The sequence below is a fragment of the Rosa chinensis genome, chromosome 5 (genome assembly GCF_002994745.2).
Source record: "Rosa chinensis cultivar Old Blush chromosome 5, RchiOBHm-V2, whole genome shotgun sequence".
Lineage (NCBI taxonomy): Eukaryota > Viridiplantae > Streptophyta > Magnoliopsida > Rosales > Rosaceae > Rosa > Rosa chinensis.
Genome location: NC_037092.1, coordinates 8,791,384 through 8,803,585, shown reverse-complemented (window position 1 = coordinate 8,803,585; position 12,202 = coordinate 8,791,384). Strand labels below are relative to the sequence as shown.

Here is a 12,202-nt window from a genome sequence, read left to right as displayed (position 1 = left end):
AGGAAGACTGGTGAAGAACACACATATATGCCCATTGTACATCATGATGACGTTTTTGTTCTTCGGGTTGATTACAGTCATTGTTGGATGAAGATGAATATGACTTGTTCATAGTTGGGAGACGACACAACGTGAGGAGTGCTCAGACAATAGGTCTTGACGACTGGAGTGAATACCCGGAGCTTGGGGTCATCGGAGACATGCTTTCATCCACCGACTCGGGTTGCAAATCTAGTGTCTTGGTGATTCAGCAGCAACAACAAAAATGAGCAGTTGCTCATCGACTAGCTTAGCTAGCTAATTTTATTTCCTTTTTGTTTTCTAGGTTAATTGTGTAGATTGCAATGCAATGCCGGAATGAGCAGTACTTGTTCAACTTAGATAGTTAGAGGAAAACCAATAGTTATTTGCAGAAATGTTCTCACGGTTGCTTAGTGATCAAGAAGCCGTCAAATGTAGCCACTATTATGTGTTTTTTTTTGTGAATTTTCTTTCCTCAATTTAAATTGATAGATTTGTTAACTTTAAGAGATCCGACACATTTTTTTTTTTTGGTTGAATTTCGAGATCTAATTTCTATGATGGGGATTGCCCATCTTCTAAGTCATATTCGCCTACTCAATGAATTTCTTACAACTGCTAAACTTTCATTTGATCAAAATCCAATGATAGGAATAATGAGGAAAAAAAAATCCCAACTACCATATTATTATCCACAATGTAATTTGAGTGTAATAATAGGCAAAAACAACTTAGTCAGGTGAAGATGATTCATGATTGTCTCTTATGATAAAGTAATTACAATCGTAGATATGTAAAGTAAGCTTGATTAGGACTTGGTTTAGGATAGTACTAGTTATAGCTTTCAGCTTATGAAAGTTGTTTTTTTACAAACTTTTATAAGCAGCAGTTTAATAATGTGACATTTGAAATAAGCTACTTCATAAACACATTTTGCTACTTAATTTATAAGTTGAACAACTTTTTGCACAACATAAACAATGTCAAACCGGACCCAAGTCTAACCAAACGATGGCTCGATTTCTCCCCGATAGTGGGCCTTTCTTCTTTTATCGAACACAAACAAAATTATCACTAACCATGACTTGGGCTTGGCCGATATGAACTAGGCCTACCCATAAGGTCAGCCCTGACCCATCCACCTCTTTCTTGTTTCTTCTTCTTCTTCTTCTTCTTCTTCTTCTTCTGTTTATGAGTTTGAGCTGCAATTCTGTACCAGAGGCTGAGCCCATGGAACCAGAGACTCCAGGTAAAACCAATGCCTACACTACTTACTATATTCTCTGAATGCTGAAGCAATCCAACGCTCAAATACTTTTTTCCTTTCTGCTCAGATGAAATTCGCCGAGCTTCGCTGGACTTCGATCACTGGACCTCACTCATTTCGCAGATAGAGAATTCCCATCCTGTAAGAAAATCACTTTCTTCTTCTTCTTCTTCTTCTTTTCCTTTACCCTGTTCTATTTGTCATAGTAATTTCGGCTTTGCGAAATTTTGTGTAGGATGATGTAGAGAAAATATGTTCAGTGTATGATTCTTTCTTGGCCGAGTTTCCGTTGTGCCATGGATATTGGAGGAGGTATGCTGAGCATAAGATGCGTTTGTGCTCCATTGACAAGGTTGTTGAGGTCTTTGAACGAGCTCTGCAAGCTGCAACCTACTGTGTTCCGCTGTGGGTGGACTACTGTGTTTTCAGTATGTCCTTTTTCGAAGATCCTTCCGATATTCGCAGGTAATGATGTTGATAGGCTCCCACATTGTTGCAATGTAGTTTAGGGTTTAGGTCAGTTACCTGTTTAATTTAATTTACAATCGGTGAAACAGTAGTTAGTGTTACTGCACTATTCCTAAGTGTGTTGTTTCAACAAGCAGTTTCGAGCTTTGCATGCTGCGTCGAATTAGTTGGCTTTCTTGCTCTGTGTGTTTAGTATCTCTGGTCTGAGTGAAATTTATTTGCCTATGTGAAATTCTTCCTGCAGACTATTTAAAAGAGGGATGTCCTTTGTTCGAAAGGACTATGGGTGCTATACTTTGTGGGACAAATACATTGAATTTGAGTACTCTCAGCAGGAATGGAGTTCACTGGCCCTGATTTACATCCAAGCTCTTAGATTCCCTACCAAGAAGTTGCATATTTATTATGCGAGGTATATGTTGCATTTATTGATTCCTTGGTTTTCAGGTTTTTAAAAGCTAGAAATCATCATGTTCAATGAAGTGTGTGCACACTATGTTACATCTGAAATAGAACTTCATAAACTCTTATTTGCTCTCAAGAAGTTCTTATTTTTAATGGGAGTTACTGCATATTAACATAGCAATAGTATGGTAGGGTGAAGAAGTTAAATTAGTAACTCCATTCTTTGAATGGCCAGTCATTTGGAATACTAGGGATTTCAGAATACCTCGATTTGCATGGCTTTTGACAAAATGCGTATTGCTGTCATAATTGATTTCTATGACAAATATTTCTGTTTTGCTTTTGGAATAGTATGTTTAGTGTATTGTTGTTTTGCGTATTCTATTTGAACCGCATAGATATTATTCTTACAAGGCATGAGTTCCATGTTTTCTTCAGTTTGAAGAAGTTGGCTACCTTGTTTGAAGAGGAGATGAAAAGCCAGAGTAATTCTACTGTGGATTTGCAGTCAGAAGCTTTATTTGATGGTGAAGTACCTAGGTTTTTTGGAGATGATGAAATTTCTCTTGTAGTCAAAGACCTTCTGGATCCAGCAATTGGCTCAGGAAGGTCTAAAGCACTGCAAAGATACATATGTATTGGGAAACAGTTGTATCACGAAGCATGCCAGCTTGATGAAAAGATTGGTACTTTTGAGATTAATATAAGGAGGTCTTACTTCCATGTAAAGGAGCTTGATGCGGGTCAGTTGGAGAATTGGCATCGCTATCTGGACTATGTTGAGATGCAAGGGGATTTTGATTGGGTATGGTCTTGATGGTGTTCTTCTGCATATGCAGCCTTGGCCAGATGCCTTTCTTCTATCAATGTCTGAAGTCTGAACCCTTTCCTTCATTGAGTGCAGGCAGTGAAGCTTTACGAAAGGTGCTTGATTCCCTGTGCTAATTACCCCGAGTTTTGGATGCGTTATGTGGATTTCGTGGAAATCAATGGAGGAAGAGAAATTGCAAACTATTCTCTTGACCGAGCAACCCAAATATTTGTGAAGGTATTTTTCTTGAAACCATGGATGTCATGCTTATAATTTAAAGGTGCTTAGTTCTATGTTTCATTACAAATTCTTTCAACAGTATCTCATTGTAATTCAAGATAAATTGCACCAATATTTCGCTTCAATATTTCAACTGTTTGGAATAAGTAGATTGATGACTAGTACATTTGATCTTTTCATACTCTTCTTTTATTGTTATACAACATATATGGACGTAAGATAGCTGAAGCAACTTAATTTAGTTACCATTTTACTTCAAAAGTTGGTACGACTTCCTGAGAAATACATACTATAGTCTGCCTGATCCCTTGATAAGTTACAGGACAGTCTTGAATTGTTGACAGTTTTTGCGGCAATCATAATGAGCATACTTTATGGTGCATCTCTGTTTAGTGATCAAAATTGAAACCTTCACATTGTGAAATGGGCGATCAGATGAGATAGCCTATCTTAAGAAGATATGAAGGTTGGGCTTAGAAAGGGCTTCCCAAAAATAAATTCCAAATTTTGTTGCCTAAACTTTTTGTTTTTCTAGTATTTCCATCTTTTATTGTTCTGAAGGCTGCTGAGGACAACTTACAGTAGTACCAATAAATTGGCTTTATCAGAATTCTCCTTAGTATTAGCACCTGTTTGACAAGTTTATTGCATGCTGAAACTTGCTCTATTGCTGCTTTCTATAGGATGCCTTGACTGAATTGCTTTGTACATGACCGGGGATGTTTATGGCCATCCTCTTATGTTCGTGCAGAGAGTGTCGGTGATTCATCTTTTGAATGCCAAGTTTAAGGAGCAAATAGGAGATGTACTTGGTGCCCGTGCGGCTCTTCTTCAATTTAATGCAGAGTCAGATACACACTTCGTTAAGAATGTTATCTTAAAGGCTAATATGGAAAAACGTTTGGTATGCAATAAGATCTTTCATCACTCAAACAAATATTAGCTGTATATGTTGTTAGATTAAGAATCAGGGCTAACACATGCTATTGCCTTTCCTACATTATTAGGGAAATTTCACAGCAGCTTCCACTATATTCAGAGAAGCTCTAGCAATGGCTGCAGAGAAGAAACAGTCGCATACTCTTCCTATTCTATATGTTCATTTCTCTCGCCTTACATTCATGGTAGGTAATTAATGAACAAGGAAATGCTGTTTTCCTATTCTACTTTTGTGTGTGTGGCACTATGTTTTTACAAAATACGCCTCTGTTTGAAAGAAATAAGTTATTTGGTTTTTTATTTTGAGTATGCTTGTTTAATTTGAGAGCTCATGTGCCGAACCTTGGAACAACAATTGTATAACCTGCAATCTTTTAGGAAGTGCATATCTTAATTTAGATTGACATTCTTGTTGTGTTTGCATTGTTCTGTTAGCATTTGACTTTTGAAGTTATCATTATATTTCATTGTACATGAGGTTATTGACTTCTTGCCTTCCTGTTTAAAGATGACTGATAGTGCAAATGCTGCACGAGATGTCTTGATAGATGGCATCAAACAATTGCCTCACTGCAAAGTACTTCTAGAGGTACCTCTCTTCTTTTAGCATTTACTCATGAATATTAACATTTTTTAGATCATGAACACACCTATTGTTAATATATTCAAAGAGTCTGCACCTGAACTTCAATCTATACCCCAATGTGGTCAACCTTTGCCATACCATGATAGACCTCTAACCATTATTGAAAAATTAATGTCTGCAGGAGTTGATAAAGTTTGCAATGATGAATGGAGGGAAGCAGCACATAAATGTGATAGACTCTGTTGTAACCCGTGCTATATCTCAGGAATCAGGAGTATGCAATGGTCTGAATGCAAAAGATGCTGAGGATATTTCAAGCTTATTTTTAGAGGTCAAATTTCTTTGAACTTATTTATTTGGCAGATGCTGTCATTTCTAGTCCTAGGGAAGTAGTAAAATTAGATGAAAAGGTATTGGTTTATGTCTCTCCACATTTCCAAACAACATGCTCCATATACTAATTAATCAAGCAAAATTGCATTAACGTGCCTTGAGGTGTACTTAACTTACAAAATCTTCCTTTCTAATTTCAAAACTTAACCAAACTTCCCTACTCCTGATAAATTTTAAAACAACTTTTATTCCTGGACTGAAAAGATTCAGAGATAAATATTACAACTAATTTTGTACAAAAGGTTGAAATTTTGTTTTTAATTATTTTCTAAATTTTAGAAGTTCTTATATCCAAGCGATATGAAAACCATGAAAAGGATGGAAGTGGTGAAACTGAAACAATTTTTCTGGATACTGTGATAACCGAGAAGGGAGAAAGAAGTTGTTTTTCTGGATACTGTGATAACTGAAAAGGGAGAAAGAAGTTGTTTTTTCTAATATGGGATGATTTTGTAATTTTGTCAAATCTCAGGGCAGTCTCCATAATAACTACAAAGAATTAGTTATTGTATTCCATCTAATTCCTCTGGTTTTAACTTATATATGGTGAACACAGTTTGTTGACCTCTGTGGAACCATCCATGAAGTAAGAAAGGTGTGGACTCAGCATGTACGATTGTTCCCTTCTTCCATTAGGCCATCTTCCTTGGGTCAGCAGTCTGCCTTTAATGTTTATGATCAGCAAGCTACATTCACAAAGTCTTTGAAATTGCCTAGAGAAAAAGAGGAAACTTCTGCTGCTATGACTCAGCAGCCATCTAGAGATTGTACTTCTGACTCCATGATTGAGCTCCCGTTGCATGATGAAGAAATGTTATTGCCAGAAAATCATACTAAAGAGTGTGGCCAGGATCCCGCATACCAGCTATCAGACCAGACATTGCCATCAAAACAATTTGAAAATCTACAGGAAAGATTGCAGCTGACATCTCCGGAAGTTTCAAAAGAGCAGTCCCCAGCTAATGCACCAGAAGCAAATATATCCTCCACCGTGGTAGAAGTGAATCTGGTATCTCAGGAAGTATCTGACAAGGCCCCAGAAAATGCCCCTGTAGCAGAAGTGAAACAGGTATCCCGGGAAGTTTCTGAAGAGGCCACAGAAAATACCCATGTAGCAGAAGTGAAAAAGGTATCTTGGGAAGTTTCTGAGGAGCCCACAGAAAATATCCTTGTAGTAGAAGAGAAAAAAGTGTCTCAGGAAGTTTCTGAGGAGCCCAGAGAAAACATTCCTAAACCAAAGATGTCGTCTGTAGAATTAGGATTTCAAGTTGCTGAAGGAAATGATTCTATAGAATCTTCACAAGAAAACACCATGGGAAGCAATGTTGATCGAGAGTGTGACTATAAGAGTGAACAAGACCCAAAGCCACTGTCCTTGGAGAGTCTTTCTTTGAATTCCGAGGAAAATACAAATTTGGATTTAGTATCCTCCACTTCTCCCAAGTCTGAAGCTTCTCCAGAAACCTGTACTTCAAATGGAAAGAAGCTAGAGAGTGATTGCAACTCTGATCAAGGCTCTTATATGCACAGCCCACGAAATGATAGATCGTTAGAATCAGCTGGAAATGAATTAGTCAATGCTATGCCTATCCCGGTGTTTTCTCAGCCACCTGCAAATAGTTATGGAGACTGGAGTCAAATTAATCGTTCTGATAAAGTTGGTAAAGATTCCAAATTGGGCTTTCGGATGCAGTTACAAAAATCACATCCACAGCAGCATGTTCCTCCAAAGAAATACCCGCGAACTGAAGCAGGTCATCCAATGCCTGCAAGTCAAGGTCACCCCTCTATATTAACACCTTCACAAAACCAACAAATTCAGCAAGGCAGCCAGCAGGCCCAGCATCACAATCAGTATCAGGTAGCAAGTGGTCATGCTAATATAGCAGCACCTAATTCCGGGCCTATACCAAATGTACAAGCCGCCAATGATGCCTCTTCATCTCAGTCTCTATTGCCTGTCCAACCTGTTGCTCCACAGATGCCTCAGTCATCAGTATCAGGCAATGGGCAGTATGCGATGCAGAATCCTCAAGCATATAATCAGATGTGGCAATATTATTACTACCAGCAGCAGCAATCCCTTCTGCAGCCACAGCAGCATCATCCCCAGCAGCAGCAGCAGTTGTTATTGCAACAGTATCAGCAGCAGCAGCAACTTCAACAATATTATGTTCAGATGCAACAGCAACAACTTCTTTTCCAACAACAGCAGCAATTTCAACCAACACAGCAACAACTTCCTTTGCAACAACAGCAACAACTTCCTTTGCAACAACAACAGCAATCTCAAGTACTAAAGCAGCTTCCTTTGCAAGAGCAGCAGCAATTTCAGCAACTACAGCAACAACTTCAGCAATTTCAACAACTGCAGCAACAACTTCCTGTGCAACAACAACAACAATTTCCGTCGCAACAACAATACAATCCGCAATTGCAATTACAACAACAGCATCCATTCTATGTGCATAAGCATCAACTGCCACTCCAACAACAATCACATCTACAGGAACAACATCAAATCAATCAGTCATCAATTCAGCAGAACTACTCACACCATCAGGTAAAAACCTTTAATTAGAAATTACGTTACTGCATTGTCAAGGAAATTAGGAAATGCATGCTTTTATTCGTACTTTAAGTCTTTAACTTTGAATTGAAGTATTCAACCACTTGGCATATGTTGGTACATAATTCAGAATGTACCATCATATAATCTAACCAGGAAAAGATTATATTAAAAAAAGGTCTTTGTTAGCAGTATGACGTTTTGAAACCGTCACAAAGCTAGATAGTTTACTGCTTCTTTGTTATATATTCCCTCTTCCGTACTGAGGTTCTGTTTATGCTCGATCTGTTGTAAAAGGAAAAACTGTGAACCAATGCGTTAGAATTTCATTTTTTTCTTGATATTACTGGAGCTCTTTACAGTGGCCATGTCTCAGCTAAATGTCAGAAAAACAATATCAGCAGACTGGTATCATCCGTGTTGTAATTATAATCATAACTACTATGTTTGTGGGTTCTGTAGGATCAAGCACAAAATTCAGATATTCATGGTGGGACGGTCATATCCTCCTTATCTCCTCACAGCCCAGTAGAACCTCCCCAGAAGTGAAGGCAGATGCCATTTGCTTTTTTATCTACTTGATGAGGCAAATGAGGCAACTCAGTGGGTGCCTTCGAATATGGAGAATTGCAATCTCTATTTGAATGTCGTTCTTGTACAAAATTAAATCTTTTTTTTTTTTTGGTTCCAGAAGGGGCAATCAGCCCAGAAAAAACAAAACAAAAAAGAAACTAGCCAGCATCGCTGGCAGTGAAACTCCTTGCAATAGTAGCTCCAGTAATGTCATCTAAGATCGCTTCAGTGATCAGAGCTGGGGGATCATGCAGGTTGCAAATTCCTTTAGCATGAAGCGTGCTATTCTTGGCCAGCAGGTCAGCAACCATGTTACGCTCACGATGGATGTGCATGAACTGAACTGACTCAAACTCATTCAAAAGCTTCCTGCAATTTAAAATCAAGGTTCCCAGCGGATGCAATTCAATATCGTCGCTATTCATAAGGCTTACCAGCCCCGCGGAATCAGATTCAACCTCCAATTTAAAGATGTTAAGGCTCAAAGCAAACTGAAGACCATGAAAAAGACCACAAGCCTCAGCTTGGAGTACATTACCAGAACCAACGTTAACCATGAAGCCACCACACCAACAGCCAGCATCATCCCTTATGAGGCCACCAGCTCCAATAGCACCATTACTTGTTCTTGAGCCATCAACATTAAGTTTATAGAAACCAATGGTAGGTTTAGTCTAAGCGAGCAATTCAGTCACCTTATTCTGCACTTTGTTGACCTTAGCAGTGGCCCTGGTCCAATCCTCAGCATAGCTAAAAATAACTTCAGAGGGATTGTAAGGATAGTGGAAAGTAGGATCAAAAATGGCTTTACATCTCCATTTCCACAAGAACCAACAACAAAAAATGAAGAATATGTTCCAGCTCAAGTTCCTCATGTAATAACCTTTCTGAAACAGATTAGCCAAAATCCAATCCTTCCAATTTAAAGTGAAGGTGGTTAACATGTTTGCAGGTATAACAAAAGCTAAACAGGTAGCATCCCGTACCTGTTTAGCTTTAGGGCAATCCCGAAATAGGTGCAGCATAGTTTCCTCAGAATTGGTACAACACTGACAGGATGAACTACTAGTAAGCCTTCTCTTAAGGCGCTGCTCATTAGTTAACAGCTTGCTTGAGGCAAAGGACCAAAGAAAAATCCTCCTTAGGAGGGATAGGCAGGGACCAAATCATATTCCATAAACTACTTTGGCACTCTTGATCCTCACAAAGAAGCTTATAAGCCGACTTCACCGAAAAGATCCCCGAGGAAGTGCCACTCCAGATTAGACGATCAGGCCTAAAACTATTAGCAATGGGGAGGACTATAATTCTATCAACAATCTCAGCAGGAAGATTTGCATATAATAAAGGCAGATTCCACTCATTATTTATCCAAATATCATGCACAGTAGCAGCCATATCAATATGAGAACGGTTTAACGCAAAATTGCTGAGCACACCACAGGTAGACCACATATCAGACCAAAATTTGATAGAAGCACCATTTCCAATTCTCCAAATGAGCCCTTTGCTTAAAAGGTTAGCACCATACACAACTCCAGACCAAGTACTGGAACAATTGAGAGACTTTTTGAAACTTTCATGAGTAATAGAATCAGAGTGCAAATACTTAGCTTTGTAAATCTTGTTCCATAGACCCTGATCATTCTGGGCCACTCTCCAACTTGCCTTTGCCAGCATAGTGTACAAAATTTAATCTTCAATGCTGGGTTAATATATATTCCTGCCTTCTGATTTATTTGAATTGCAATCTTTATGTCAATGCCATTCCTTCCGGAAAACTATATTTGAGGTTTGTTTATGATATGGAGGTGAATGCTCATAGAAATTATACAATAAAAAAGGACACGTTTGCCTACAAATAATGAAATAAAGCCTCTCATAGAAATTTTAAAATAGAAAGGAATAAATATATTTGTAGGCAAAAGTCTCTCATGGAAGATTTTTGAAAAAAAAGGAACAAGGGGAATGGTTTGTTAGCTGAAGCCTCTCATTATCGCCCTCGCTTGAGTAGCTCTATGTATTTTTGTTCTTCTCTAATGGTACAATAACGATTGTTTGTTACAATACCTATGAAGAGACAGACATACGAGCAAATGAAAATAAAATTATCAAAATAGTTTATTAAAGTGTTCGATAAATTATCTCAAGAAAACTGAGACAATCTAGTCTATAAAAATCTTCATATCTCAACCCTAAACTCCAACCAAACCCTTCATTCCAGCTTTTCAGTTTCATACCAGCTTGGTTGTATGCACGGATCGATGATCATACAGCTTGGTTCTTCCCCTATTTGATCTCAGTTTCTCCCAACTCCTATAGAGATGAATCTCAGTATATATTTTCCGAAAAGGGAATCTCAGTTTCTATTCCGTCACCGGTTTCGTTATATATAGCAAACATTTTTCATCAACAAAAGGAACTTCGGAATTCATCAAGATTCCAAAAACGAAACAAACTAACCGTGTTTAGTTTTTCAACCCTTCAATGTGCGAAAATAATAGAAATTACATGGAAAAAATACAAATAAGTATCTAGCTAGGTTTTTCAACCCTCCGTATCTTCTAGTAAGTCCTTCCCCAATAGGTCCACTTCCTTGCTGGCTTTCCAGAGGCAAAGCAAAGTGTCCCTTCAGCAAGTTCAGGCTGCCCAAATGGGGTGCAGAGCGACTTAGCTGCTCCCATTTCACCTTCATCCTTGGTTCGTTTTTTCACATCCTTTTCGTCACACCAAGGAGCCAAGATCATTTTCTTTTGCTTTAGAGCTTCCGTAAATTCCTCCCATGTCCTTGCAACTTGGATACAAGCATCTCGTTTTTCCCTTGCAACATCAAACATGTTTTGCTGAATTCTATCCAACGTCTCCTTTACTCGCTCAACCAAATCATTGTTCAGAGGAATGTCCACTTTTTCGGACTTGTCCCGACGAACAAACCGCACTTGATTTCTGTCCTATTTCAATCCTCAGAGGAACACCCTTCATCTCCCAATGCCAATACTTCTGACCAGGTGTAGGGTTTCTACTCAAATCTGCCTTGACACGAAAACCGGCTTTTTTCAAGGTGTCTAAAGTTTTCCGGCAGGCCTCCAATATGGCTTCTGCATCAGCATTCCTAGAAATCACTGGAATCACAATAGCCTGCAGAGTTGCCACTTTAGGTGGCATTACCAACCGTCTGTCATCTCCATGCACCATCACCATCACTCCAACCGAGCAAACTAACGCGTCAAGTTTTTTCAACCCTTTCGGGAGCATTAGATTAGAAGCATTACCCACCAATTTTTAAAGATACGTATGCCACTTCCATTTGATGGCTCGGAGAATGCCAGTCTCGATAGTCATGAAAGAACATGGCATAAGTATTTATAGTCAGTATTCAAACCTTAAAGTAAGACATAAGGGCAACATCCAAGCCCAGAAATCATGTAGCTTAAGATTATCAAATCATTGCAGGACCTCTACTAAATGGTAAAAGAAAATAACTAAGAGCTGGATTTACATATTTCAGATTATCAGAGCCATTGGCAAGTCTGAAAGAAGCAAATGACAAGGGTATCAAAGGAAAGAAAGTTAAAGAACTAATTACGGTAAAGGACACAGATTTCTAAAGTAACACAACCACCTTGATTCAAATGTCAATCTATAAATCCAGAGAGTCCGGGGATACAGTCAGAAAAGAAAAAAAAATCCTATGCTCATTATATATACATATCTCTACAGATTTTTCAAGAAAGAAAGTAAGAATATAACTCGACATACTCACTATCTTTACATTAGCAGAAAATGTTAAGAGGTCTCCGCATGACCTGCAGACAAGGCATGCAAAATTGTAAAAGTATAAAAGACGAGTTAAATTAGATGATCATGTCCAGCAGTCATGGTCAGTTGATTTAACGACCCTTCTTTTCTCCCAACAATATCAGTTAGTTA

At 38.4% G+C, this 12,202-nt stretch overlaps 2 protein-coding genes across 2 annotated transcripts; one reads left to right on the top strand and one right to left on the bottom strand.

Moving 5' to 3' along the window:
- The first annotated feature begins 1,174 nt into the window (after nt 1-1,174).
- LOC112166106 lies at nt 1,175-9,151 on the top strand. Its single transcript, XM_024302874.2, has 12 exons — nt 1,175-1,270; nt 1,356-1,429; nt 1,524-1,753; nt 2,001-2,168; nt 2,600-2,966; nt 3,066-3,209; nt 3,964-4,116; nt 4,220-4,336; nt 4,660-4,740; nt 4,919-5,068; nt 5,687-7,693; nt 8,162-9,151. Exons 1-12 carry the CDS (start codon nt 1,213-1,215, stop codon nt 8,246-8,248), a joined length of 3,636 nt encoding a protein of 1,211 aa, XP_024158642.1. The 5' UTR covers nt 1,175-1,212; the 3' UTR covers nt 8,249-9,151.
- A 1,685-nt stretch (nt 9,152-10,836) lies between these two features.
- On the bottom strand, nt 10,837-11,473 carry LOC112203065 (proline--tRNA ligase, cytoplasmic). Its single transcript, XM_024344088.1, has 2 exons — nt 11,207-11,473; nt 10,837-11,136 (listed from the first exon to the last, which is right to left on the bottom strand). Exons 1-2 carry the CDS (start codon nt 11,471-11,473, stop codon nt 10,837-10,839), a joined length of 567 nt encoding a protein of 188 aa, XP_024199856.1.
- Between the last annotated feature and the right edge of the window lie 729 nt (nt 11,474-12,202).

Excerpts from the sequence above, each read along its gene's own strand:
- LOC112203065 (XM_024344088.1), bottom strand. The coding sequence starts at position 11,473 with ATGGTGATGGTGCATGGAGATGACAGACGGTTGGTAATGCCACCTAAA. Across the intron at positions 11,137-11,206 it reads TAGGACAGAAATCAAGTGCG|GAGACGTTGGATAGAATTCA; the intron begins GTTTGTTCGTCG and ends GAGCGAGTAAAG.
- LOC112166106 (XM_024302874.2), top strand. The coding sequence starts at position 1,213 with ATGAGTTTGAGCTGCAATTCTGTACCAGAGGCTGAGCCCATGGAACCA. Across the intron at positions 4,117-4,219 it reads CTAATATGGAAAAACGTTTG|GGAAATTTCACAGCAGCTTC; the intron begins GTATGCAATAAG and ends CTACATTATTAG. Across the intron at positions 5,069-5,686 it reads TTTCAAGCTTATTTTTAGAG|TTTGTTGACCTCTGTGGAAC; the intron begins GTCAAATTTCTT and ends TGGTGAACACAG.